Source organism: Gopherus flavomarginatus, chromosome 5, assembly GCF_025201925.1.
Source record: "Gopherus flavomarginatus isolate rGopFla2 chromosome 5, rGopFla2.mat.asm, whole genome shotgun sequence".
NCBI classification, from domain to species: Eukaryota; Metazoa; Chordata; order Testudines; family Testudinidae; genus Gopherus; species Gopherus flavomarginatus.
In genome coordinates, this window is record NC_066621.1 from 136553943 (window position 1) to 136581375 (window position 27433).

Here is a 27433-nt window from a genome sequence, read left to right on the forward strand (position 1 = left end):
TTCTGTACAAATGAAATGATTCACAGAAGTTTTATAGTAAGGTAACATTGTAGAAGAGTGTTACGTCTTGAGCTAGTCTGTTAGGTGAAATTAAAACAGTTCAGCACATAGTGCAGTTGTCCTATAAGATGTTAAATGTTAGTTGACGGTAGTAGAAACCCTGTTTCTCAGCTTGCACATCCAAGAGAATAGAAGCTTATGGCTTTTCCCTGAGTGCATTAGCTCCAGAAAGGCTGTGGTTGATCTCCTCTTGGAAAGTGGTTCTGTGTTCAGGCATAATGGCACTATTCTTATTCAACAGATGCATATGTACTGTATGTATTGAATCATACTTAACAAACATTACAGGCAGGAGGTTGGCCCTGCAGAGCTAATGCCAGAGAAAGTTGAATGAGCTAGGTTTTATTCTGACTCACATGTTAAGCAGCATCAGGACTGATGTCTCAAGGGGAGTGTGCTTGGCAAACTGAAAAGAAATCTCTCCACTACATTGATTAAGTTGATTCCTATGAGAATAAGAAATGAAGTTCCATCTTCATTTGTACAGTCATGGTTCAGAGCACAACTTCTCTGGATATGACAAACCATACCATTGTGTTGCTCATGGTAATAAGATTCCAAGGAGTTTTCCACCTACTGCATTTTGGGTCAATCCCTGCCTTCCTAAACCCATATAATGTAGCAGCAATACTGCAGCAGCTGTTGACCCAGCTGTTATCTGCTCAGAAACCACGATGTAGCTCAGAGATGACTGTAATTGAAGTAGCATGTATAAGACAGCCCTAGCCCTCATCCATCCAAGGAAGCAAGGGGTTGAGTTTGCTCTTGAATCCAGGCTGCCTCCTGCTTCCATTGACCTGTTAAGGCAAGCCAATCACCTGTTGAAGTATGTGTCTCCATTCCTCCAAAGGTTAGAAGCATTCTGCACCACAGAACAGGTCTAAACTGAATCTCATGCCACACATGCATGGTCCTGATGAAAAGGGGGAGGGGCAAAATGTTTAATGTGGATTTAAAATGTAACAGTTTCACCCAGATACAAAGGATGGTGCATCTATATAGCCTCTGCTATAAACATACATGTGTGATATCCTGCCAAAGAGCAATGTTACATAAGCAAAAATCCTTTTAATAAAATTTACAGTATTCTAAAAGACCGTGCCTGTGGTTTTTGCTTCAATATTTCATCACTTTTGGTACTACAGAAAAGGTAAGTGCATAGAAATATTACTTCAGATCATTTTTAGCTCTGAAAACTCAAGTTCACAAAGAATGGATTTTTTTTTACATTATTAATGACGATGCTAAAGCAAATCTATTGGTTTTCTGTTGCTAGTTTGCATATTCTCTTAATCCGTGAGTAAGGACCAATGGTGTCATCAAAAACAAAATCCCAGAGAACTCGACACCAAGACTGGTGCTGAGGAAGGTTGTCATAATATTCTGCTGCTATCTTCTTCACCTGAAAAGAACAAGAGACCATTTAACCAGCATTGCATTGTCAGAGGTTCTTCTGGATCTAGCTTAGATTGTGTCTTACCCAATGTAACTTTTTAAGATCCACACCATTAAGTCTTTCAGTGAAAAGCATCCCATGTCACAATCTGCTCTATGACTATGAATGATGTAGCATTTTTGACAACTAGTTCTCATGGACAGAAATGAACTAGAGTTCCACATTTTCCTCTGAGTATTTTTGCTCACAATGTTTAGTAGTGCACTTTGTATGACTGAAATACACCAGCTACAGCCTTGCTTGCACAGGAAATAAAAAATATTACAGAAACCAAAATCTTTTTAGCTGTATCATCTAAATTCTGTTCCACTTTGTTTCCCTATTTAATAGTTGCTGTTAACTTAGTCTCAAACTAATCTGGCATCCCGTTAAATTTTCCTGTAGACACAGGCCTGAAGGAATTCAGGGATGTTCTGGTTCTAGAACTTCAGTTTAAAAAAAAAGAACCCAATTCTGATCTGTATCTAGAGCCAGTTGGAAACTTCATAATGGGCTCCTATCTCCAATGAACTGAACCAAACCCTTTGGTCCCTACATGCCTTCAGAATTTGAAAATATGGGTCTGAATCTGATCTTTGTATTTTAGTTCCACGGGACTAGAATTCAGCAGTGTTTTGAGGCCGGAAGGGATACATGAATTAGTCTGATTCATCATGAGAACAACGCCTTGTTATGAGCTATCAGGACTCCACCACAGCATAATTCATGCATTTTGTGACACCCACTTTTATTCCTGAACCCTTAAACATGTTCAGGTGTCATAATTCAGTGAGAGATCAAACCAGTTCAGAAGACACTGAGTGCTGCTTGACCATAGTTCTGTTTCTCCCTATGCGCCTTTACTAGTTGGTATTTTAGCTGCACATCTGATCTCAGACTGACAGAAATTCACCTTGCCTGCTCTCGCTATTGCTGTAGGTACATGCACTCTTCCCATATAGCTGAGTTTTCATTTGGGGGTTGTAAACATTGAGCGAGTTTTTTTAAACCATTTTAAAGTTAAAGATTTTTAGTGAGACAAGAAGACAGCTGTAGTGTAGCTTTGGCAGGGAGTTGGTTTTGCAGGTGGTAAGGACAGCATGAAAAGGAAGAGATTTCAAGAACTCATGGAAGGGGGAGGCTATAGAAACTTTAGTACTAGCAATATGGTGGTGATACAGGTGCTCTTACTGATAAACAGCTGAGCACTCTGCTGCTGCACGTACTTGAGCGTAGCAACAAGAGAATCAGTGGCACCGCTGTACATTTCCACAAACCTGCCAAGATTATTCTTACCTAGGCAGATTTTTTTTTTATTGAATTCAGCCCTTTAGACAAACAAAAGCCATAGTGTCCCAGGCAAAGTAGCAGAGCTGAAACCAGGTTTCCTTCCAGAACATTATTTACCCAGTATTTAAAAGCCAGCAAGGTTGTTGAATGCAATAAAAATTCCCCCATTTAAACTTGGACTTTTATGAGCCATTCTTCCCATGAAGCCATTCATATGCAGCTTTTGACCTTCAATGAAAGAGTTTAAGAAATTTAGATAAAGTGTAAACCAGTATTAGTTACACTGTAAATTCATTTACCTGTTTTTATAGTTCTCCTTTGGCATGAATTGTGTAATACATCCCCCAACACACAAGAAAAAAAGAACTAACTATGTTAATAAGGGCTTGCATAAACAGCTATATAAATGCAAGGGCTAAAAGCAATCCACAAGCCTTACAACCAATACACACACCTCCCATGAGATCGTGTCCTGGAACAATACCTTAGGGTTAAGAGCCAGTTCTGATTATCACATTCTGCTGTCTCGTAAAATGGCATTGTTTCCATTAGAAAAGATTCTTCACAACCTATTTTAAAGCTATTGTGAAGGGCTGATTATATGCAGTATAAGAACAGTGCCTAAATTTCACCCTAGAGCAGGTGACCGTGACCCATATGTAGTATTTATGTATCAGATCAGGAAAGAGGATGATTGTATGGGTAAGGTACTGGCCTAGGACTGTGGCAGAACCAGGGGCTAAATCCAGCTCTCCAAACTCCCTGCATGACCTTGATGCACAGAGGGCGTATGAGTTGAGATTAATCCCGCCCTTCCATAACAAAGGGATAATCCTTCCTTTCCCTCACCCTTTGGCTTGGCCATTTAAATTGTAAGCTCCTTGGAGCAAGCCTTATCATTATATGTTTATGCAGTGTCTACTAAATGGGGCTCAAGGCTCTAGATGCTACTGCAATACAAATTAATAGTTACATTAGCAAAGCACACTAGGCTCTTCGGGGAAGTGTGAAATCCACTAAGACTATTAGCTCATCTCCCTCTCCCCTGAAATACAGCCACCACTGGAATGGTAAAGCAACTGCATATGATGGTTTGTGAAACTAGTGAGAGAATTTTAGGTAAACTGATTTAGCCAGGATAGCACAGTAACACCCTTACTCTTGCAATAGTATCATGGGGTTTTTAAATGCCCCTGGATAATCAGGAACTTGTTTTTAATGTCCCATCTGAGTCTACAGCTCTGACAGCACATTTCTCTTCACCATGCCTCCTTTACCCTAATGCTAAGGCAGTGGTTCCATAAGACTGACTGCTGTCTATTGAGCATCGCTGCCACATCCTACAGCACTGGGATTTTCTCTGCCTGCCATGGGGGTATGGGCACAGGTTGTTTAATTATTCAACAGGCATCAAACTCCTCATATTGTTCTCCAATCCCATGATTAAGCATCCTGCTGTAGTGACAAACTCCTGCTCATGTTTTGAAAGGAGCTGAACAGAGGTGGCTTTAAGGTCAGTTTAAATTGCAGCTCTCAGGCTCTCTACATTACACAAATTGTGTGCCCAGAATTGTATGGTTCCCCTAATATGCTCATAACATCTCATGTAAGAGTGCCCTATAGTTTATAAGCACATCAAATCCGGTTTCAGTTAAATATGCTGCTAGCAATATTAGAGCCCACTTTAAACTGTTTCAGCCTAAATCATCATATCAGTAACGCTTCAGAAAGTTTCCCCAATATTATCCCATGGGGAACGAGGCTTTATAGCTCCCAGAATCCACTGTTTCTAAGAGCAGACCCAGGCTCTGCAGGATTGGTATGCAGGGGACACACTAAAATGATTTGGAGCAGCCCCACTGCAGTTGTGGAGCAAAATGGCAACATGACCGGAAGGTCTAGCATGGATCCAGGTTGTGCATAAAGCAGTTCCAGTTCAATAAGGAATGGTAGTGCCATAACCAATCCCAGGGCCCGAGCAGCAGCAGCAGCATCAATAGAGCTCGAGGGCTGGTACCACTAGAAAGCGAGAATGAAGTATTGAGCTTCGGAAACCTTACCTTAAAAATGTATCTGTTTGAACAGCAGCAGTAGATTTAATGAATTATCTACAAGTGAAGTTCATGATATCTGTGTACCTAGACACTCAACTTCCCTGCTTTTTATTCAGCACTTAAAGATTGCAAATATACATGTCCTAAACATTGATTCGCTAGTGGCTGGAAGACACCAGCATTTTGAGGGTTAAGTTTGATGACCTGTTACCTCTACTGCAGGGGTGGGCAAATGTTTGGGCCCCAGGGCCATATCTGGGTGGGAAAATTGCATGCAAGGCCATGAATGTAGGGCTGGGGCAGGTGATTAGGGGGCAAGAGGAAGTGCAGGGTGTGGGGGGGTGCAGTGTGCAGAAAGGGGTTCTGGGCAAGGAGTCAGGGTGCAGAGTATGGGGAAAAGGCTCAGGGAATGGGGTTGAGTGCAGGAGGGGTGTGAGGTGCAGAAGGAGTTTGGCAGAGTGCTGCTTACCTGGAGCAGCTCTAGGGTGGCAGCGGCATGCACCAGGGCCAAGGCAGGCTCCCTAGCCCCACAGCATCCCTGCAGCCCCAGGGGGAGGGGGTGTAGAGGGCTCTGTGCAGTGCCCTGGCCTGTAGGCACCTTCCCCAAAGCTCTCATGGGCCACGGTTCCCTGTTCCCGGCCAATGGGAGCTGGGGGGCAGTGCCAGCAGGCAAAGGCAGAATGTTCTCTCTCTCCCCCTCAAAGCCCTGACGGGCCACACGTGGCCCGTGGGTTGTAGGTTGCCCACCCCTGCTGTATTGTGACATACTGGAAAGTGCACTGAAATAAAAGTACTGAAGTTTCTGTGCAGTTCTGCTTTGTAATGTTTGTTGATGTACTACCCCTGTAAAGAAATCCAACATGAAAACAGCTAGCATGTTTAGTTGTCTATGCTAATAGCATCACAGAACATGAACCATGTACACTGATTTGGACATAAAACTTGAATTCAACTCCTTTTCCTTATTTTAAAACCATAATACTGACAGCCCAACAAACTGAAGTTAAATTGCTACTAAATGTACTTTGGCCTGATAAGGACAGGTATCCTATAATAGTTATCCTTCCACTCCCCTAACACCTGCTATAGTATTACTGTGGACTACTGCCCTCAAGTAGTAATTTCATTTGAGCCCAGTACCATTATCTCAAAGAAAATGGGAGCACTGTGATTAGAGCATAGGACTGGGAGTCAAACACCTGAATCCTATTCCTGGCTGTGCCACCAGCTTCGTGCATTATCTTGAGCAAGTTACTTTACATCTCTGCCCTATCTGTAAAACGGGGATACCAACACTCTTTCTTCACAGGGCTGGTGAGAGGCTTAACCTGTTAAGGTATCAAAACTCTTTACAAACACGATGGAAGGCATTACAGCAGCCTGAAGCATTGCCCTAATGTCTACAAGAGAGACTTGATAACTAGTTGGCAGCTAGTTGTTGAGGCCAGTGCTTATCATCCTGACCTGTACTGCCTCACTGTTTACTTGTCCTTCCCCTTCAACCATCTGATGTCTCTTCTCTTACACTGCTTGCAAGCACTTTCAGGCAGGGACTTTTTGTTCTGTTTCTACAGCACCCAGGCACCATGGGATACTAGGCTATGACTGGAGCTCCTAGGTGCTACTGCAATTCCAATGCTTTACTACAGCTGTGTTCATCATCTTCCAAAGTGAGTGCTGGAGTAGTGCTGAAAGTCTAAAGAAAGAATAGGGGAGGGAGACCAACAGTGATAAAAAGTATGTGTAAAAATAAAACAGTTAATAAGCCAGTTACTTCCACTGCTTCTGCTATCAGGTTAACTTGTGCTTCAGACAAGCACAGCTACTCGTTATTTTGAGGCAGTCAGTCTAGTAAGCCTGGTTTCGCACCCTGCCCAATACTTTCCCCACAAAGTTTAATGAATAACTCCTTTGCCTCAGCTAATACCCAGTGTAACAATAGATCTTTTTGTCTAATGATTGGGGGGCAGGGAAGAGATTTGCATTATCATTTGGAGCATTTTTACAAGGGTGTCAATTCTACAGATAAGTAGAATGGCTCTGCTTACCACTGGCCAGAAGAGAGTGCATTATTAAATTTAACAGTGAAAAAAAATTCACACAAAGACTAGTCAGCCTTTAGCATTACATGTTTTTCTTTAAAATTGGTACTTCAGGACAGGATACTAATCTCATGATATACAAGAAAAGCAGTCATCCCACAGCTCACTGAAGGAGGAGAGGAGTTCTACTGCCGTCATATGGGGCTCACATTTTAACAGCTACACCTCAACCCCGACAGAATGCGACCCGATAAAACACAAATTTGGATATAACACGATAAAGCAGTGCTCGGGGGTGGGGGGGGCTGTACATTCCAGCAGATCAAAGCAAGTTCGATATAACACGGTTTCATTTATAACACGGTAAGATTTTTTGGCTCCCAAGGACAGCGTTATATCGGGGTAGAGGTGTACTAGGTTACAGCATAGCACAATGTTTCCTGTTTCTATTCGGAGATCTTCTGAGGGTCACACTGATGCAGGTTTTTCCAATGGCAAACATGTTGCTTAGGACATTCTGAATGAGCCTTATGCGATTGATATTTAGCTTAATCTTCTATTTCTGATAAGCAAATGAAAGTGCAGTGCAAGGTCCATTTATTCCCTCATTTCCCCATTATGTGCAAGACCTGATCATACTCAAACAGCTCCCATTACGTACTTGCTGATAGATAAAGCTAAAGGTTCTACATCCAAAGGACGAACTATATTAGAGGATTCAACAATTCCATGGTTAAGCACTGCAGTCCGGTAGACCTAATGAAGTAAGTTATTTCAAGAAATGTTACCCCATTCAAATAATTTGACAAATCAAATCAATTTTTTAACCATCAATGCAGCAGAGTGTTTTTGAGGGCCACTCATTCCATCCTAGCCTGTTCCTTTAAGTGAGCCAGTGCAGCATGTGCACAAAATGGTCCCTCCAACTGTTGCAGTACTTGTGCATTGTTGTATATCCCATAATTTTAATCACAGCTCCCTGGAGTAGGTGCAGCATGCATTTGTTAGTCTTTTATCTATTGAACTGAAGGATTTTTGTAGTGTCCAAAGCCCTGAATGCTCATTAAGCAGGTACAATATAACCACTCTGTATGCAATACTATATTATCACCTACATATTTGGCCTGTTCCAATGGCAGGGGGGCACAAGCACCCGAACCACGGCCCTGCTCTTTCACACAGTTCATCACCCCTACTCCCCTCAAAGCCCTGCCCCTGCACTGCCCCTTCTCATTTGTAAGGGGGGGGCCATGGGCCCCTCCCCGCCCCATTCCAGTGCCCTGCCCATAGATGAAGGGCACGATTTTAGACCTAGATGTACCTCCATCCCATAAAACCTATTAATCTATTTCCACCATTGCACATATATTGTACACCACAATAAGCTGAAGAGGCCAAACTTAGGAAGTTGAAGAATTGGAACTCTTAGGTAATGTTTTTCATGCAAAAGAAATTACTATCATATTGTTAAACCCCCTTGCACTGTCTGTGTGTAACCCTCCCCCGCACTCCCATTTTTGGGACTTTGACCTCTATTTTCTCCCACAATGGTCTTTTGGCATGTTGAAAGGTATGCTTTAGCCTTAGTTAAAAGTGGAGATTGTTATAATACAAGCCATTCCAAATTAAGCTACTCTAGCAACTTTTACAAGGATTCACAAATATACTTACCATTGGCAGCTTGGATCCAGGAATGCTGGGGAAATCATGGTGCTCCATGTGGTAGCCTGCATTAAAGGTGATCCAGTTGAGAGGTCCATAATAAGAATAGGTTTCGTAGCCTTTTAAGAACATGTAATGTTCTGCTATGAAGTGCCCAGCAATAGGATGCAAACCCATGCAAAGTAATGTGCCTGCTATTAAATAAATAACAGGCTTCAGGCCCCATAGGTAGTAGATTATAAAATCAAAAGAGAATTGCACCAAGGCATTAAATATTTCCATCTGAGTAACTGCTTTGGGGTTCACGTAAAGAGGTCTCAGGCTGTAGAAGAATGGTTGGAGGATGAGCCAAATAAATTTTCGAAATGGAGTGCAAAAGAACCAGCCTTCAAAGTCAGTTGGAACATCCACATCCAAAATGTCTCCACCAAGGTATCGATGATGGTCAATGTGGTATTTCTTGAAGGAGGCGGAGTAAGGAAGTCCAAATGGCAGGTTGGCAAACACTGCAAACCATCTATTCCACTTAGCCTGCTTGTTACCAAAGGCAACATTGTGTGAAATATCATGGATTGCTAGCGCCATTGAGTGATTGATGCAGCCCCCAAAAGCATAAGCCCAAAAGAAAATCCATTTCCAAGATAAATCTTGCACCAAATAGCAGGCTAGAAGCTGTGTCAACACCATTCCAGACACAATCCATTTAAAGTGGGGATCTGGTCCCATTAGAGATTTAATTGTTGGATATTTGGCTGAAGGGGGGTGGGGAGGGAGAAAAAACAAGACAACTCATTAAGTATCAGGAAAGTAAGCATAGTCACCATGTGCATTCCTCTCTTAATTTCTTCCACTAAAATTTTATGCACCGGGGCCTAGTCATTCAGAAAGTAGTGAACAGGTACAGAATTCCTCCCATGTGGTGTGCATTAACCCTACTGAAAGAGTAGCTTCAAACACTGTTACCCTGCACCAAGCCTCTCGAGTAAAATGTACAGCTCTGATATCCGGTCCCTGGTACCCCGTGCACTGGTAAGTGGGATGGGGAATGTGTGGTTGTATCCTAAGAGCCACTAAAGTAAAAACTGCAGGAGCACCTTATATCAAGCAAGTCACTCCCCTGGCTATTTGACCTGATCTGATTGACATTTCTCTGCTTTAGATAATAGCAGATTGATGGTAGAACCACAGAATGGACCCCAAAGTAGACAGAGGTATTTTGACACCCACAAACCAGAGGTGCTAGCAGGGGAGCAGAATATTGGACACAAGACATCCATAGAGAACACTTGTGTGCTCTTTTGTACAGGCCCCAACAAGGGAAAAACACTAGCATTTTACTCAATCTGACCTTTTTAAAATCACCAATGGTTATATCAGGAACCAGTCCTCATTTGCACTGACATCATAAGAGAAACCAATGCTATAATTATCAGGAGAAAGGAAGGAAGATAAGTGGTAGATTTCCATATCTTTGCGTTCATTAGCCTTAGTAAAGTTACATACCAGGGTCAGGTATGAATGCCATCCAGAAAAATCCATAATAACCTGATATAGTTCTGACTGTGGGTCTTCACAGTACCATGAAAAGATATTGTGAAGAGATAAGACATCTGATTCATCCCCCAGTCTAGTTCACGATTGCTGCATACAGAACATTTACTAAAATGCTATGTCCAATCCAGTTTTAAGTAGTTATCAATATATGTAGCTACAGCATTAGAGATCCATTACAAGACATTTGTTATATGGTAGGAACATGCTTCTGATATAAAAGATGTAAAGTATTTGGCAACATACTCCTTTAATTGATCAGGATGTCCTATTTTGCACTTTACTCTTTTGGGTTTGTCTCTATAAGAAGTTCTATTTTAACTGCTAACCCTCAATTTATGCAACATGATGTGATAGAATTAGTGTGTAGTAAAAGATATTGACAGTGCTCAGCATTTCCAGTTAATACTAGCTATTGGGAAACACTGAAATCCTTGGAGGAAGGTGCTATATAAATGTAGAGTATTTGTCACTCTAAGTGCCCACAACAGGAGCTGTGTGTATTCATGAAGCATCATGCACTTCAATGGTGATAATGTTATCATAGAATATCAGGGTTGGAAGAGGTCATCTAGTCCAACCCCCTGCTCAAAGCAGGACCAATCCCCAGACAGATTTTTACTCCAGATCCCTAGGTGGTCTCCTCAAGGATTGACTTCACAACCCTGGGTTTAGCAGGCCAATGCTCAAACCACTGAGCTATCCCTGCGCCCCTCCCCACTTGCCCCAAAATAGGTGTCAAAGAAGAAACCATACGTTTTACATAAGGATCATGAATTCAAATTCTTCCAGAAGGTATTACACATTCTGTAAATTCTGATTTATTCTTTACAATGAAAGGAGATTAATTTGACTAAATATACTGTGGGGAAATCATGGCATCTCTATTCATACTCTTACTTGGGAGCCAGAGGGTTGATTGGCTGGGATTAGTTCAGATTGTGACTGAGGATGAAGAGGAGTTAAATTAGTAATTCAGGGTTAGAATCAGTCTCTGCAGCCCAGTAACATCACACTGTGGCCAATACCATATGCTTCAAGAAAAGGTGCAAGAAATTCTATACAAGGCAGTTATGGAATGAGGTTTTATATCCTTATTCGATAGGATAAAAAAAAACAACTCTGGATGTTCTCCCCATGCCAAGTAGTCTGATCTTGAACCACAAGCAGCTCTTTGCTTCAAGATGTCATGCAGCAATGAATTCATAAGTTACTTATGTAAAGATGTATTTCTTTATCAGTTTAAACATGTTCCCTTCTGGTTTTGTTGAATGTCCACTTGATTTACAAGAGAAAAAAAAAAAACTCCACCACAAGAATGTGCAATTTACTTTGTGCCCCATTTCATTATAGCCTCCTAGTAGGTCCCCTCTTTAAAGAGATCCTATATCATTTCCAGTTTTTCCCTCACATGAGATTCTATGTCCTTATCACTCATCTCTGGAGTCTTATTTCTGCACTAGACACATTAATAAGCATAACTCACACGGAGAAAGTTACAGGATCAATTCCTTGATCTGAGAACTGTGGCTGCAAACTGTATTTGTGTCCACACTGGATGATGGATGATTTTTTTTGTTTTTAATAATTAGGACAAGTAAATGTCATCTGACCATTACACCACATTTGCTGTTTCATCGAGATCAGATTATGAAGGTGTGGAACAGTGCTGCTATGGATACTGTAAACATCGAAGGCAATGCAAATAAATCCTGTGACTTTGCCAGCAGTGACAGGTGTCACACATACAGGATACGGAAGATTTGTACTAAAATAAAGATTCAATTAAATAGAGAAAAGTGAATTTCCATAATCTCAGTAATTCAGTATTATTTATAATGTGGGGGTTCCCAGAGGCCCCGTTGTGCTGGACACTGTACAAATATACGGGAAGGCACACCCAGCCCTGAGAAGCCTGCAACATCACTTTTTTTATTCCTATTACCAAAGCACGTATGAGCCCTAGTCACAGACCAGGACCCCATTGTATTAGGGGCAGACATGCCAAACCCATGGGAAAAAGCTGCAGAAATTGGGCTTGTTTTTGGCTTAATTGGCTTGTAGCTTTTTTTTTTTTTTTAATTGGCTCCTGGCAAGCGGGGGGGGAGGGGAGAGAAGAGAGTCAGCGGTGCACAGTGGGCACACCGGTCCCAGACTCCACAATAGGGGAATCTAGTCACAAAATGTTGGGGTTCTGAGGGATTGGCTAGTTTTGAAATGGGACCAGCTTGATTTTTTGGCTTATTGTGAAAGTGGGGTGTTCATTTACCACACAAAAGTTGGTGAAAGTTCCTTCCTTTCTCCTGATTAGGTGTTGTATAAACATACATAATTAAACAACTGCCACGTTCTTATTTCAGATGAAGTTAGTAGATTTTAGTATGCCATGGGATCATTTCTCAATACCCAGCCAGCTAGCAGCATTAAGGCACAAGGCCTTCACGCAACATCTCATCCTGAAGGATGGCATCATGCAGTCCTTTGATCAGATTGCCCACTGTAGGCATTAAACCACATACAGTGCATTTCTACCTAATGCAAACACCCACCGTAAAAATGTCTACTCATATATTAAAAGGAAAGCATCTCCTGAATAGTTACACAATTCAGATTCTTGTCATAAGAACATAAGAATGGCCACACTGGGTCAGACCAAAGGTCCATACAGCCCAGTATCCTGTCTACTGACAGTGGCCAATGCCAGGTGCCCCAAAGGGAGTGAACCTAACAGGTAATGATCAAGTGATCTTTCTCCTGCCGTCCATCTCCACCGTCTGATAAACAGAGGCTAGGGACTCATTCCTTACCCATCCTGGCTAATAGCCATTAATGGACTTAACCTCCATGAATTTATCTAGTTCTCTTTTAAACCCTGTTATATTCCAAGCCTTCACAACATCTTCAGACAAGGAGTTCCACAGGTTGACTGTGCACTGTGTGAACAATATCTTCCTTTTATTTGTTTTAAACTTGCTGCCCATTAATTTCGTTTGGTAGCTCCTAGTTCTCATATTATGGGAACAAGTAAATAACTTTTCCTTATTCACTTTCTCCACATCACTCATGAGTTTATACACCTCTCTCACAGGGGTAGGCAACCTATGGCACGGGTGCCAAAGGCGGCCGACAAGCTGATTTTCAGTGGCACTCACACTGCCCAGGTCCTGGCCACCGGTCCGGGAAGATCTGCATTTTAATTTAAAATTAAGCCTCTTAAACATTTAAAAAAAACCTTATTTACTTTACATACAACAATAGTTTAGTTATATATTATAGACTCACAGAAAGAAACCTTCTAAAAACATTAGAATGTATTACTGGCACACAAAACCTTAAATTAGAGTGAATAAATGAAGACTTGGCACACCACTTCTGAAAGGTTGTCAACCCCTGCTCTATCATATCCCACCCCTTAGTCTCCTCTTTTCCAAGCTGAAAATTTCTAGCCTCTTTAATCTCTCCTCATATGGGACCCATTCCAAACCCCTAATCATTTTAGTTGCCCTTTTCTGAACTTTTTCTAATGCCAGGATATCTTTTTTGAGATGATAACACATCTGCACACAGTATTCAAGATGTGGGCATACCAAGGAATTGCCCTTATATAATAAGATATTCTCAGTCTTATTCTCTATCCGTTTTTCAATAATTCCTAACATCCTGTTTGCTTTTCTGACTGCCGCCACACACTGCGTGGACATCTTCACAGAGTTATCCACAAGGATTCCAAGATTTTTCCTAATTAGTTGTAGCTATTATTGTCCATTATTTCAAAGCCATTTAGTTGCTTAGAGTATTTTTGCATACATATTTAAAAGATAATAGAATAGTTGACTGATTGTGCAATATACACGATACCTTGCACTAGAATGTAGGTACCAGCCACACCTGAAAGCAACATTTTCTGATCATGCCATACTGATTCTATTGAAAGATACAGTAATAAGTACAGAAAAGAGCTTACAGTCAATTCAAATACCTTACTATCTGCATAAGTTTAGCTCAGGAACAGGACTGTGGTTAATTTCAGGAACACTGTACACAAGAAACCCTGAGGTAAATTCTGGCATAACAGTTAGTGGTACAGAAAGATTGTCCTTAGGTTAATACTGCCAAGCATTTGTTGACTATTTTTCACATACGCTTTAGTTTCCTATGCCATTATTGCACTGCCAGAAAATGAAATTGAGAAGAATAGCTGAGATTGCTAGGCTTGTTATACTGACATACAGCGGGTGTGTGTGTGTGAGGGGGTTGAAATAAAAGAGGCTCTTAAAAAGGCCGCCTGGTTCACAGGTGCAGCACGTGCAAAGTATTCATTACTTTGTTGCTCTGACATATGCAAAACATCATGGCACATGCTAATGAGGCTCAACTTTAAAATAAAAGGGTAAATTTCATCCCTTAGAATAGTCAATCAGAAATGTTAATTGCAGTTTAACCATAACTAAAAGACATGCAGATGAATGAGATCCATTGACTAAGAAGGGCTATGTCAAAGTGGGTGTTTTATACAAGGTCAACATTTATTTATGAATCAGGCTAAGGTATTCCAAAAGGCATAGGAAGAAATATTTTCACCTGAAAAAGTAACACACACATTCAGAGCCTGTGATACTACCATAACAACTTTTCATGGATGCCTAAGTGCTTTGGCCCATGTGGCCTAACAATAGCTATCAGGCCTTGGCGTGTCCTAAACAGAAACATTGATTCTCTAAGAAAAGTCTCATATAAGGCTACTTGAATCGCCTGTGCAGCACTACACGTAGAAAAACTCATATTTTAATGGACATTTCAGCCCTTTGTTGCAGCACAGCAACTTAGTAAAGCATCCTTAATGGTAGGTGGTATTAGTAAAGACATTGCAAGAGTAGCTCAAAGGGATGCTGGTCAGAGCCTACCTCAATTTGCTTTTTGCTTAAATAGGGCTTGTACAGCGTGAAAGGTTGTGAATGGTTCCAGAGGTAACATTTTTAACACCAAGGATGTTCCCCTGCAGCATTTTTGGCTCAAACATTACAGCATTGGACTAGAGTCTGAGACGCTGACTAGAAAAGTGACTAAACAAACACTGACTACTTTCAGTGCATAATGGAAGCAAGTGAAGGCTGTACTGTGTTGAGATGGTGCCATATTGGTGTGGCCATACTGAATGAATGGCGTGAGAACATATCTTGACATAACTGAACTGCGAAAGAGGATTCTGGGAACAGAATCTTTCTCTTAGCATCAGGCAGATGCCTGAAGTGAAACTGACTGGCTCCATGCTGTGTATATGATTAATACTGATCTTTGAGTCTGTAAATATGTCCACTTGAAAGCAAATAAACACATGTAGAACATCTTGAGTGGTGCCTGGGCTAACTGGGGCATCTCAACCCTGTTGAAGGACATCACACAAGGGGCTGAAGTGAATGATTGATAAGGGAGTGAATGTGGGGGTAATGTTCAGTTGGCATCACTCTGCAGTCTCCTCCTAAAGTATCAATTGGGTAAAAAATTAGTAGCCACACACCCACTGGGCATGATTTTAAGACATGTGATTCCTTTGAAGAAAGAGTATAAAAATCAAGCAAATTAAATTACTGTTGATGGATTCCTTAATTAAAACACTTAATGCTGCTAGACAGAGTAGTCAGAACTCTGCTCCGTGGGCTCAAGTAGGACTGTGAACAAGAAGGGTCTCCAGGCAGGCAAGGCCTTGCCTCGAGGGAATCCGAGACAGACCTGAGGAGACCAGACTTGGAGAGAAGAAGCCATCCATAGAATTGGTAACCTCTTTCTCTGTTTGCAAGCAGGAACTGTGTGAGGCTAGCATAGGGCCTGTTTGTGTATGTTTGTGAAAGAGAGACTCGCTAAGAGAAATGTATAGCACTTAACATATGTCCAACATAGGCATTATATGCTTAAATGTAACCCTTTACCACTTGTGTAATTTCTTCTGTGTAAACTGCAGCATATGGAAGATAATTACTGTGGACCTTTTTCACTGGTATGACAGTAATCTGCTCCATTGGGAGCCATTAAAGATCCATTCCAGGGTAGTAGCCCCCTGGTGCCAACCACTGCACTTTTAGAATGGAGACATCCCCTCCCTGCAGAGCTACCTGCCATTTTGTATTCAAAGGCAGCCTGCTTTATGCACAGTGCTCTTTCATGGACACCTTACTTTTGTTTTGTAGGGTTCCCCCCCACCTTCATCTTATGCAATGAAGGTCACTGATTGAAAGTGGATAGCTGTTCTTTGTGTATGGGAAACAAAACATTTTGTAATTTCTTTTAATAATCTAAGTTACTAGCAACAAAATTAAGGAAGTTTATCCTAAAAATATCTCTTTAGAAGGTTCAGAATGAGGAGCATTAGTACGCTACAAGTCACTAACTAGTAGTTGCTCACTGAGGTCACCCCAGTCAAAAAATTGTTTTGAAAATACTGTAGCATATTAGAGTCAGTCATCTTGTTACATTAATGTCATATGTTAACTGGTGCTGTGGAATTAGTCTTCCCACATCTAAGACCCCTCAGTCAAATGGGTGCAGGGCAGGATTATAACTATACAAATAGAGATTTCCAATTATAGTTGGAGAAATCTTTTCAACATGGCAAGAAATAAGTAGGGGATAAAACCTACTAATATTGGCCAAGGCTACTGCTCCGTGCTCCCCCTCTGCATCAAGAATGGCAGTTGATCTCTTGCTCTGGGCTCCTCCTAGTGTTGCCTCAGAGAGCTGAGCAGGTGGTCCATTCCCAGGCTATGTCTTCACTACTGGCCGTATCGGCGGGTAGCAATCGATTTCTCGGGGATCGATATATCGTGTCTCATCTAGATGCGATATATCGATCCCCGAATGAGCTCCTGTCAACTTCGGAACTCCACCAACACCAACGGCGGTAGCGGAGTCGACAGGGGGAGCCGCGGACGTCGATCTCGCGCCGTGAGGACGGTAGGTAACTTGATCTAAGATACTTCGACTTCAGCTACGCTATTCACATAGCTGAAGTTGCGTATCTTAGATTGATTCCCCCCCAGTGTAGACCAGCCCTCACATGCAGAACAAGAGGCCTGCAGTCTGCCAGTGGGGACATTTCTCCTTACTGACATGAGAAGCTCACATTGTATATTTAATGTTTATAGTGGCATAATTATGCATGGCATGTTAGAGAGAAAGATAGAACGGAGGCTGTATGGCAACAGTAAGGAAAAGGAGCTCTAAAGAAGCAGGGATTAGAACTATACTTCTGTTTAGAAGAGAGGGGAAGTTTTATTCCCTCATCCTCCTCTTTACTTTGACTCATGACTAGATGACAATAGCAGCAACATGCATGTGCAATGGAAGTAAGGACATTCCTCTTCACACCAGGCTTTCAAAGGGCATTATAAGCAAAGGGGGGAGGGAAGACAAAAAAAACAAAACAAAAAAACACAACCCAGTGACACCTGGGCCTCCAGGACTGTGCCCTGTTAAACAAACATGAAGTCACTCTGAAGTGATTTCCTGCCAGAACAAATAAGAGGCACAGCATATTTAACCTTACCACACTGCTGCACCCTTTAATTGATCTGGTATTTATATGGAAGAAGGATCAAAGTAAATGTATTTTCACTCCATTCTCTCATGAAAAGGCTTTGTGTTTTTCAGCACCTCACCAGAATGAACAAATCTTTTTGTGTGTTTTAATCCCCTCCTTCACCGACAACCCCCAGCAAGCTAACTTGGGGATACAAGCATCACATAATTAATAATGATAAACCAGACGGCTTTAGATACAGAAATGTTGCACTAACCAACACGTAAACTCCCTCTCCCCCTCTGGCCTAGGTGAAGTAATATATTCTCACATAGGTTTCTCTATTCCCTCATAGAGAGGGAGCTCTTGGACCAGATGAGGACTGGATAGATTCCGTTCAGAAACCCTCAATACAACTTTTAATTAACCACCACGTGTGCTGTTGAGTGACAAGAGACACCGCAATGATGGGATGTTTGTGGTGATTTGGTGTTATTCTCAATGTTGGCCCAAAAGAGACAGTTTGATATTGAGAGAGAGAGCAAAGCCAGTATTACTACAGGTATTATAATTAATAAAAAAAGTATTTGCTATTAGAAGACCAAGGACCAAAACTGTAGGACACAAAATATACAAAAGCAAAGAACATTTTTACAATCTGAACTTCAGTTCGTCTTAATTTGAGCAAGTCAAGTAAAATAATAAATAATTAATTAGTCTAAATGAGAGGTTGGTTGTGATGTTCCCTAAACGTATCTGGGCTTTCAGTTGGGATGGTTTATTTCAGATTAAAAGCATCGATGAAGACAGAGTGTAAAGTCTCCATGAGAGAAGCATAATAGATGAAGGTCAACAGCAGCCATTTTGAACTTATTCATCACAGAGTGTGCTTTTTAGGTACAGTAAAGTGCCCAATGTACAGCAGGATACATAGTAAAAACAGTCTTACGCCACGTACCAATGCAGCTAGGCTGCTGTAAGATTGTCCGTGTAGCCACTCTATGCCGATGACATAATTAAACTACCCCCATCACGCGCCTGTTGCTAAGTCAGCAGGAGAGCATCTCCCACTGACAGAGCACTGTCTACACCGGCACTCCTGTTGGTGTAACTTGTCATTCAGGGTATGTTTCCCCTCCTCCCTCCCCCTACCCACACCGTTGAACATCATAAGTTACACCAACAAAATTGCTAGGTATAGACATAGCAGCCAAATAGCCTTTATGTCAGTGACTCAATCACAAAGTCAGACACCAGAAAACAATGGTGATTTCTTGCAGTTGCTCACTAAGGCTTTGTCTACACCACAGCCTATGTCAGCAAAACTTATGTTGCTCATTCACACCCAAGTTGCACAAACATAAGCACTTGTGTGCACAGCGCTATGTCAGCAGGAGAGGTTCTCCTGTCGACATTGCATATGCCACTCATGAAGGCAGGTTTTTTTGCCAACAGAAGAGCTCAACCCCGTTGGCATAGAGCATCTTCACCAGATACGCTGCAGCAGTGCAGTTATACTGATACAGCAGTGCTGTACATATAGGAATAAGTCTTTCACAAAAGACTTACCCTGTATTGTAAGAACAAAAGAATGGTCATAGTGGGTCAGACCAATGGTCCATCTAGCCCAATACCCTGTCTTCCAACAGTGACCAATGCCAGATGCTTCAAAGGGAATGGACAGAACAGGGCAATTATTGAGCGATTCAGTCCCAGCATCTGGCAGTCAGAGGCTTAGGGACACCCATAGCATGGGGATGCATCCCTGACCATCCTGGCTAATAGCCATTGATGGATCTATCCTCCATGAACTTCTAATATATATATATTTTGAAACACAATTATAGTTTTGGCCTTCACAACATCTCCTGGCAAAGAGTTCCACAGGTGACTGTGCATCAATTACACTGTTTTCCTTAAGAGGGAACAAAATGAATTTGTCATTCTAGAGACCTGGTAATTAGATTTAGAGTTAAAAGGTAAATCACTTTCAGCTATAACATTCAAAGCCAGTCACTGGCAAGGTTAACTGATTCAATCATTATCTCAGCTGTATTTAAGCACCTCTGTTCTTTTAAAGTAAGTTCTGTGAAGCAAAACACCATTCTCCAGTAAAGTTTATTAGAATGGTTTTATAAACTTAGATTTGATCATGCATGCTAGTGAGGTCTCATTCTATCTAGGCTTTATTATTCTGCTCATTGTGGTATCTGGATGCCTTTATCTAACTGAAACTAACATTCATTGTGTTTGAGTTATTGATTTTTAAATTATGTTCTCTTACAATTAAGAATTGGCACCACCCACTCTGGGTGAAAAGTCTGGGCCAGACAGTGACACACAGCACGTCCTGGACTCCAGGATGGTTTTCAATCTCATTATACCTGGTTGCATACACAGGACATCTCCTGCACTGCACCATACCATCTAGCCCATGTCTGATCAAGGACAGTAGAGTATTGACCTGTATTAAGCCCTGCATGACCACTGGCTAATTGTGCCCTCTCTCTGCTCTATAAATTATCTGTTTTATGCTATGCAGAGTATTAAGTTTAATAATTAACTAGGAAGCAAGTAGAAGGAGTCAGCAAGGGCTTCCCCTACCCTTAACACTACAAGGCAGGGGGAGAACATTGCTAGTCTGTATGGGATACAGTACCAGATACTTTGTCAGCTCTCAAATAATGGGATAACCATAAGGAGGAGTGGGAAAGTGAGAAAGACAACAGGACAGGGGGAGAATAATGGGTAGAAACAGAACCTCAGGAGGCTGAGGAAAAAAGGAAAAAAAGAATAAGATGAAGAAAAATTGGAGAAAAAGAGCAATCAAATTCAAAGAGATGGGGGGGCAAAGGGCACAAACAGGCTAAGGGAGCAAGTCCTGTTCCTCCTTTGCCCGTGTTCAGGTATGAAGAGTTACACCATCGGATAGGCAGCAGTTCCAGTCCTGTTGAACTCTGCTACTGTGACATAAGATAGAGTGACAGTCTATCCATCAGGTAGACAAAACCTATATTGTATAATCAAAATCTTGAAACTCACTTTCTGAGCAATGGGTAGTTAGTACCAATAGTGGAGGTTGAACATTTCTGACCATCTTGTCTTGTGAGCCAGTAAATAGTGAACATGCTTTGAAGTCTGATTTTTTTTTATTTTTCTAATCACCATCTCCCAAACATCCTTCTTCAGTGACAAAATGGAAAAAGAAAGGGAGAGAAATGGAAATGGGAGTGGGGGAAAGAGGGGACCAAAACAACTTCCAATTTTTCAACAAAATTCAAAGACAAAAGAAACATTTAAAAAACACTAAATTTTCTGTTAAAATTCTCATTTCAGGAGAGAACATTTCATCAGAAGAATTTCAAATGAAAAAATTCACTTAGTTCTATTCCCAGGTAATGGCCAACTGTGACCCAGGGTGCCAACTAGCAAAGGGTTCACATTGTTCTTTACAAGCAACTCCTCTCTGAGACCTGACAAACTCATACATGTAACACCTTGCTTCCTTGGTGTTTCTCCATAAAGGGTAGCATATGAAGTCTCTACTGAAAGCTAGTAACTTATCAATACTCAGTCATTGTGAGATGTGTGTACAAAGAATAATGCAACTATGTTGAAAATTATGGCCTTGGAGTGAAAAAATGAGCAACCAGGGAATCATGTGTCTCAGTAATAACCCATTCAAGCAGGAGGAAGTGGTCATCCCTCCTGGGCTAGCCAATTATGTAGTGTATTGCTCAATTGTCCACCTTTGCATCAATCCAGAAAAAAAGTCAATGAAAAACCAAAGAAACTATATGCATCAAAACCACTGGTGACAAGGAATATGACAGTGAGAGGACAGCTCTGTCTGTGGATAAAGGCAAAAGACTGATTCAGTGTATCTCAGAGTATAGAAAGACATTGGGCATCCATTCATTGAGGAGGTACCTTGATGAATTGGGGTGCTTCATGAAAGACTGTGTCCTGGCTCCCTGGGACCAGGAAACACTGCAAAAGACTAAACGTTGGGGATGGGAATCTAATCTATTAGATATTAATATTACTCTTCCTATGTGTTCACATTTTGCTTTTTATGTAACCATTTGTTTCCATCACTCACACTTGTTTCAGTTTCAATCTCAATTCTCTAAATTATTTTGTTTTTCTATACTCAAACAGATATCAGAGTAGTCAGAGGTAAAACTGCTAAGTCCAGTGTGCACTGTTCTGTTGGGAACCAGAGATCTAGGATTTCTGTGGGAATTCAGTGATCTGGGAATGGATGTCACAAGAGGATACTTTGAAGTGACTCAGAGGCGAGGGTGCAGCTATTGTCAATGAGTAGGGCTGGTATAGCCCAGAGGAGAGTACTTGAGTGGCCATCAGGCTGCTTGCATCAAGGGGGCTAGCACATGTAAGACTCCCTTATGCTAAAGGCAGGCAGCAATAAGGTGACTCACAGCCCTAGGTGCTCCAACAAGTGTCTCACTCTTGAGAAAGAAAACCCATCAGAACAATTCGCATTTTTTCTATTTATTAAGCTGTTCCCCAGAAGGATGAATAAGGCACTGGACAAGGACTCCAGAGAGTGGGGATCAACTCGCAGCTTTGGCCTAGCCATTTTGCTGGCAAGGATGGACATAGTTTTTGCCCACCCTCCCACATCTCCCTCTCCACCCCATTGGCTAAGCCAGCAGTGGGGAACCTTTCTTCCTATCAGGGGCAACTGACCCACAGAAAAAAATCATGGGCCATATACAGCCTCGCAGAAGCTCAGGGCTTCCCCTAGGCTCTGGAGTGGGGCTAGAAATGAGATGTTCAGGGTGCAGGAGGGGGCTCCAGGCTGGAGATTGGGTTGTGGGCTCCAGCTGGGGATGTGGGCTCTGAGGTAGGACTGAGTATGAGGGGTTTGGGGTGCCAGAGGCACCTTGAGGATGGGGCCAGGGGTTGGGGTGCAGAAGGTGGTTTGGGGTGCAGGCTTCAGGACAGGGCTCAGGGATAGGGGTACAGGGTCTGGGAAGGAGTTAGGTGCAGGAAGGGGTTCCAACCTAGGACATGGGGTTCAGGGTGTGGGCTCTGGCCAGGCAGTGCTTACCTCAAGTGGCTCCCAGTAAGCAGTATGGCTAAGGCAGGCTCCCTGCCTGCCTGGCTCTGCGCTGCTCCCAGATGCAGCTGCCATGTCCCCCCAGCCCTTAGGCAGAGAGGCCAAAGGGCTCTGCCTGGTGCCCGTGCCCACAGGCACCACCCCCGCAGCTCCCATTGGCCACGGTTCCCGACCAACGGGAGCTACGGGTCCAGCACATGGAGCTTCCCTGATCACCTCTGTGCCTAGGGGCCACAGGGACATGCCCAAACTTTTAACAGCCTGGTGGAGTGAGCCAGCACTCATGGCTCCAGCCCTGCAGGCGGGCACTGAGGCTCAGGGCTTCCAACCCACAGCGTGGAGACTTGCCGTAGGCCAGAGGTTCCCCACCACTGGCCTAAGTAAAGAAAACCACTGCTGGCCAATCAGAATGGAGTCCCCAAAAAGCCAGCCATTTGGAGCAGAGCAAAAAAAGCTAAATGGCACAGCAACTGAGCACCCACTGGAAACTATTCAGAGCAACCATTCTGCCTGCCCACCTCTAGAACTGGCCCTGACCACAAGCTTCCTGTGTTACAGTAACAGCTGGTTCAAGGTAGTGCCTAGATGCCCTCCCCCTCCCAAGATGAGGGTCCCACTGAGCTATGTGTTTGTACAGTGCTTAGAGAGTCTTCGCCCTGAAGAGCTTACTAACTAGCCAGGACAGATGAAAGGCAGGAGAGAGAAGCATTACCCTGTTTTAAAGATAGGGAACTAAGACACAGCAAGATTAACTGAATTGTCTGAAGTCCTACAGGAAGGCTGGCTGAGCCAGGAGTTCTGGGTTCAGTTCCTGAGTCCCACTCTACTGTCTTAACCCTAAAACAAATCTGCCTCTTTTACAAGTACTTTAAGAGCTCTGCCCTATTTCACAGGAAGAGAGAATATCATGAGTACTTAGATTAGCAACAGATGTCTCCTATAACAATTGCAGCTGATGAGTGTTTTTCCGGAGGTAGCCCCTATAACAAACACATTCCTGTATTGCAGCCTTGATGTGGCCATCATGTTGGACAAATCAGAAATATACCTTGTGACACACGAGCATAGTGATTTTTGTGGCTTGGCCTACAGCCCTGAAAACACACACCAGAACACATTTTCTTATGTGCTGTCTACCAATATACTCAATAGATTTATCTTATTTAGGAATCCCAGTCAATCTACTCAATGCCTGTTTGATAAATGGAATGGCCAGGCTCTTTCCTCATTCACATAAGAATTTTACTCTCAAAAAAACAAAAAAACCACCAGCACCCCCCCACTGTCCTAGGATTACAGGTGTCTGGCTTGGGCAGGGGTGGGGAACGAAGGGAGAGAGACAGAGAAGAGGGGCTGTCTTGGGAGGGTGAGCTTCTGTGGTTTGCAGTGTGCAGGAGATCAAACTAGATCACGGGTTCTCATAAGAAATTTTCTGGTAGCCTCATAGCATGGCCACCAACTCTTGGTGGTGGCAACTCTGACTATTTTTCCTAAAATACTTAATTAACTTTGGAAAAACATAAATGTGCATATATACATGTCTAAATCATTGTAATTTATGTAAAAATTATTGTTTTGCAAACAATAATTGACAGTTGTCTATTCTTTACTGGACCTAAACAGAGTAGAAACACAAATAAGGTGCTTTGCATGTTTTGTTTTTTTGGTTGTTTTTAGACTTGCTAGCTAGTAAGTTTGTTCCTGTGAAAAGTGATATTTGTTAGTATTACTTTTCACAGCAGACTTACTCAGCCCCGGCAGGTTGGGGGAAAAATTAAGAGGGAGGTGTGAGGGGTAGTATTGGAGGCAACAGAGGCCAGGGCTGTGGTGGTGGGTGAACCTGGGGCCAGAGCATGAAACCCTGTGGTTAGGGAAAGGAGTCCACCTCCACATGGATGAAGCCAGAGTCCCACTTCCCCCAGAAAGGTGGTGACTTCCCACTAGTCATCTGCTCTTACACAGTGTTTGTGGCTCCAGAAGGGGGCAGGGACCAGCCCTTACTGGTGGGCCTGGGGAAGGGGCTGTTGCTTCCCCCCACCCCAATCCCATCCCAGCACCACCCACAAGGCTGTGACAGCACAAAAAGACCCTGCTGGCTGCATTTGAGAAATGCTGACCTAGATGATCATGATGGTGCCTTCTGACCTTAAAGTCTATGAGTCTACTTTTGAGGAAGTGTCCCAAGGACCTCATTTTACTAACTAGATTTGAATGTTTTTGAAGTATTACATTTCTGGTGAGCCAATCTTGGCATGGGTTAAAGAGTAAACATTTACAATAACCAAGGCATGTTGCGAGTCACTGGAATGGGATTTTTTTTTTCTTGCTAGGACATGGGTCCTATGAATTGCTGGCCTCTCTGCCCCAACCTGTCAAACTGTGACCTGGCAGGCCATTCTTACACACCATCAGAAAAGTTGTACCCAGCTCTGCCCTGCAGTACCTGTGGTCTCCATCTCAAAAAAGATAAATTGGTATCAGGAGTGGCTCCAGGCACCAGTGCAGGAGGCAGGTGCTTGGGGCAGCCAATGGAAAGGGGCAGCACGTCCAGGTCTTCAGCGGCTGGTCCTTCCCTCTGAGAGGGACTGAGGGACCTGCTGCTGAATTGCCACTGAAGAATGAATCGGCACGGTAGAGCTGCTGCCAAAGTGCCACCGATCACAGCTTTATCTTTCTCCTCACCTCTCCCTCACCGCTTGGGGCAGCAAAAAAGGAGGAGCCAGTCCTGAATGGCATTAGAAAAAGTTCAGAGAAGTGCAACTAAAATGATTAGGGGTTTGGGATGGGTCCCATATGAGAAGACATTAAAGAGGGTAGGGCTTTTCAGCTTGGAAAAGAGGAGACTAAGGGGGGGATATGATAGAGGTATATAAAATCGTGAGTGGTGTGGAGAAAGTGAATAAGGAAAAGTTATTTACTTGTTCCCATAATATAAAAACAAGGGGCCACCAAATGAAATTAATGGGCAGCAGGTTTAAAACAAATAAAAGGAAGTTCTTCTTCACACAGCCAACCTGTGGAACTCCTTGCTGGGGAGGTTGTGAAGGCTAGGACTATAACAGGGTTTAAAAGAGAACTAGATAAATTAATGGAACTTAAGTCCATTAATGACTATTAGCCAGGATGGGTAAGAAATGGCATCCCTAGCCTCTGTTTGTCAGAGGGTGGAGATGGATGGCAGGAGAGAGATCACTTGATCATTGCTTGTTAGGTTCACTCCCTCTGGGGCACCTGACATTGGCCACTGTCAGTAGACAGATACTGGGCTAGATGGCCAGGACCGGCGCTAGGGTTTTGAGCGCCCTAGGCGGACGGCAATTTCGCCGCCCCGCGCGCTGGTCCCACAGCTCCGGTGGAGCTGCCGCAGTGGTGCCTGCCGACCATCCGCAGGCACGACTGCGGCAACTCCACGGGAGCTGCCTGCCGCCCCCTCCGGACACCCTGGACTGCCGGCTGCTGCAGTGGCGCCCTGACCCAGGGTCAGTGCACCTCCACGGCAGCCCAGGGTTTCCCTGGGCCAGGGGACCCCTGCCCCTGGGCTGCCGGCTGCCGGGGCAACGCCCTGACCCGGGGGACCCCTGCCGCCGGCAGCTCAGACTCCCTCTCTGTCCCAGCAGCAGCTGCTCAACCATTTAAAAAAAAATTGGGGGGGGGCGCTTTTTGGCCCTGTAGATGGGCTTTGGTCTGACCCAGTATAGCCATTCTTAGTGATCAGGTGCTCACGGAACATGTCTTGTCTCTACTTGCCCCAACTCAGTTCCTGGCTCTTGACATTTGTGTTACAATTCTGTACAATCATTGCCCAAGCTGCTGCTGTTCACGCCAAAAGGGAAGGTGGATCAGTCCCAGTCTAAAGTAACTTAGCTATTGGAAAACCTGATATACCAATAAGCCAGTGCCTCCTTTGCAAACAGGACAGGAGGCTCCAGTAATAAGAGTTCGCAGGCTGGAGTAGGAATTCTCCTGCAGAACAGGCCACAGCTGACCAGTTGAACCCTGCAGGCGCTAAACCAGAGCAGTTTGCTGATGATTGCCCGCTCCTGAACGAATCTCCCAGGGTTTGTGCGGGGAAGGGGACAGAGAGCGAGAAGAGGAAACAGCAGTTTAACAAACAGGGCAAGGGAAGCTTTTCACCCACAGGGATTCAGAGCCACAGAGGCAGACAAGCTCCCACGATGGCAGCGTCCGCCGAAGGGGCAGGGCAGGGCCGCCCCCTAGGCGCTGCAGCGGCTCCCCGCGCGGGGGACGCAGGTGTCGGCGAGGGGAGCGCTGTCTGCGGGAATGGGCGACGGGACCCGGGAGGCAAAGCGGGGCGATGCGGCTCAGCTCTGGGAGTGCCAGGCACGGGAGCGGGATTCCAACAGGCAAAGGGCAGAGCCGCTCGTCGCCGGCAGCTGGGAAGGCAGGTACCTGCCCGCGCCCTCCCCGCGGCCGCTCCCCCCTGCCCGCGGCGGGCGCCTACCTAGGATCTCCCGCCGTCGTTGCGTGTGGGGCTGCTCCGTGTAAACCCACTCGAAGTCCCCGCGGGTGACCCTGTTACCCATGTTCCCCCGGCCAGTGCTCCCAGCTCTGCGCCCCACCCCGCGCGCCGGCCCGGGCTTTATACCGCCTGGGCTCAGCAGGCTTCCGCCTCCCCGCCCAGCCTGGTTCTGGGACTGGCTGCTCGGTCTCCGACCAGCTCTTCCGCCCCAGTCAGCGAGCAGGGCTGGGCCCGCCTCCGTCCCGCCCGGCTGCCCCAGC

At 43.8% G+C, this 27433-nt stretch overlaps 1 protein-coding gene across 2 annotated transcripts; it reads right to left on the minus strand.

Annotated features, from left to right (window-relative positions):
* Nucleotides 1-1004: 1004 nt before the first annotated feature.
* On the minus strand, nucleotides 1005-27251 carry DEGS2 (delta 4-desaturase, sphingolipid 2). Of its 2 annotated transcripts, none has more exons than XM_050954229.1 (3): nucleotides 27156-27251; nucleotides 8553-9295; nucleotides 1005-1462 (listed from the first exon to the last, which is right to left on the minus strand). In XM_050954229.1, the coding sequence occupies exons 1-3, from the start codon at nucleotides 27235-27237 to the stop codon at nucleotides 1316-1318; spliced, it is 972 nt and encodes a 323-aa protein (XP_050810186.1). In that variant the 5' UTR covers nucleotides 27238-27251; the 3' UTR covers nucleotides 1005-1315. The 2 variants fall into 2 exon arrangements, with proteins under 2 accessions (XP_050810186.1, XP_050810187.1); XM_050954230.1 differs by lacking the exon at nucleotides 27156-27251 and adding an exon at nucleotides 11581-11637.
* Between the last annotated feature and the right edge of the window lie 182 nt (nucleotides 27252-27433).

What these genes read in the sequence shown, in the direction of transcription:
- DEGS2 (XM_050954229.1), bottom strand. Translation starts at nt 27,237, where the DNA reads ATGGGTAACAGGGTCACCCGCGGGGACTTCGAGTGGGTTTACACGGAG. An exon ending in ACGACGGCGGGAGATCCTAG is followed by an intron (nt 9,296 to 27,155) that starts GTAGGCGCCCGC and finishes ACCCCCCTTCAG; the next exon opens with CCAAATATCCAACAATTAAA. An exon ending in CTGGATCCAAGCTGCCAATG is followed by an intron (nt 1,463 to 8,552) that starts GTAAGTATATTT and finishes TGTTCTTTTCAG; the next exon opens with GTGAAGAAGATAGCAGCAGA.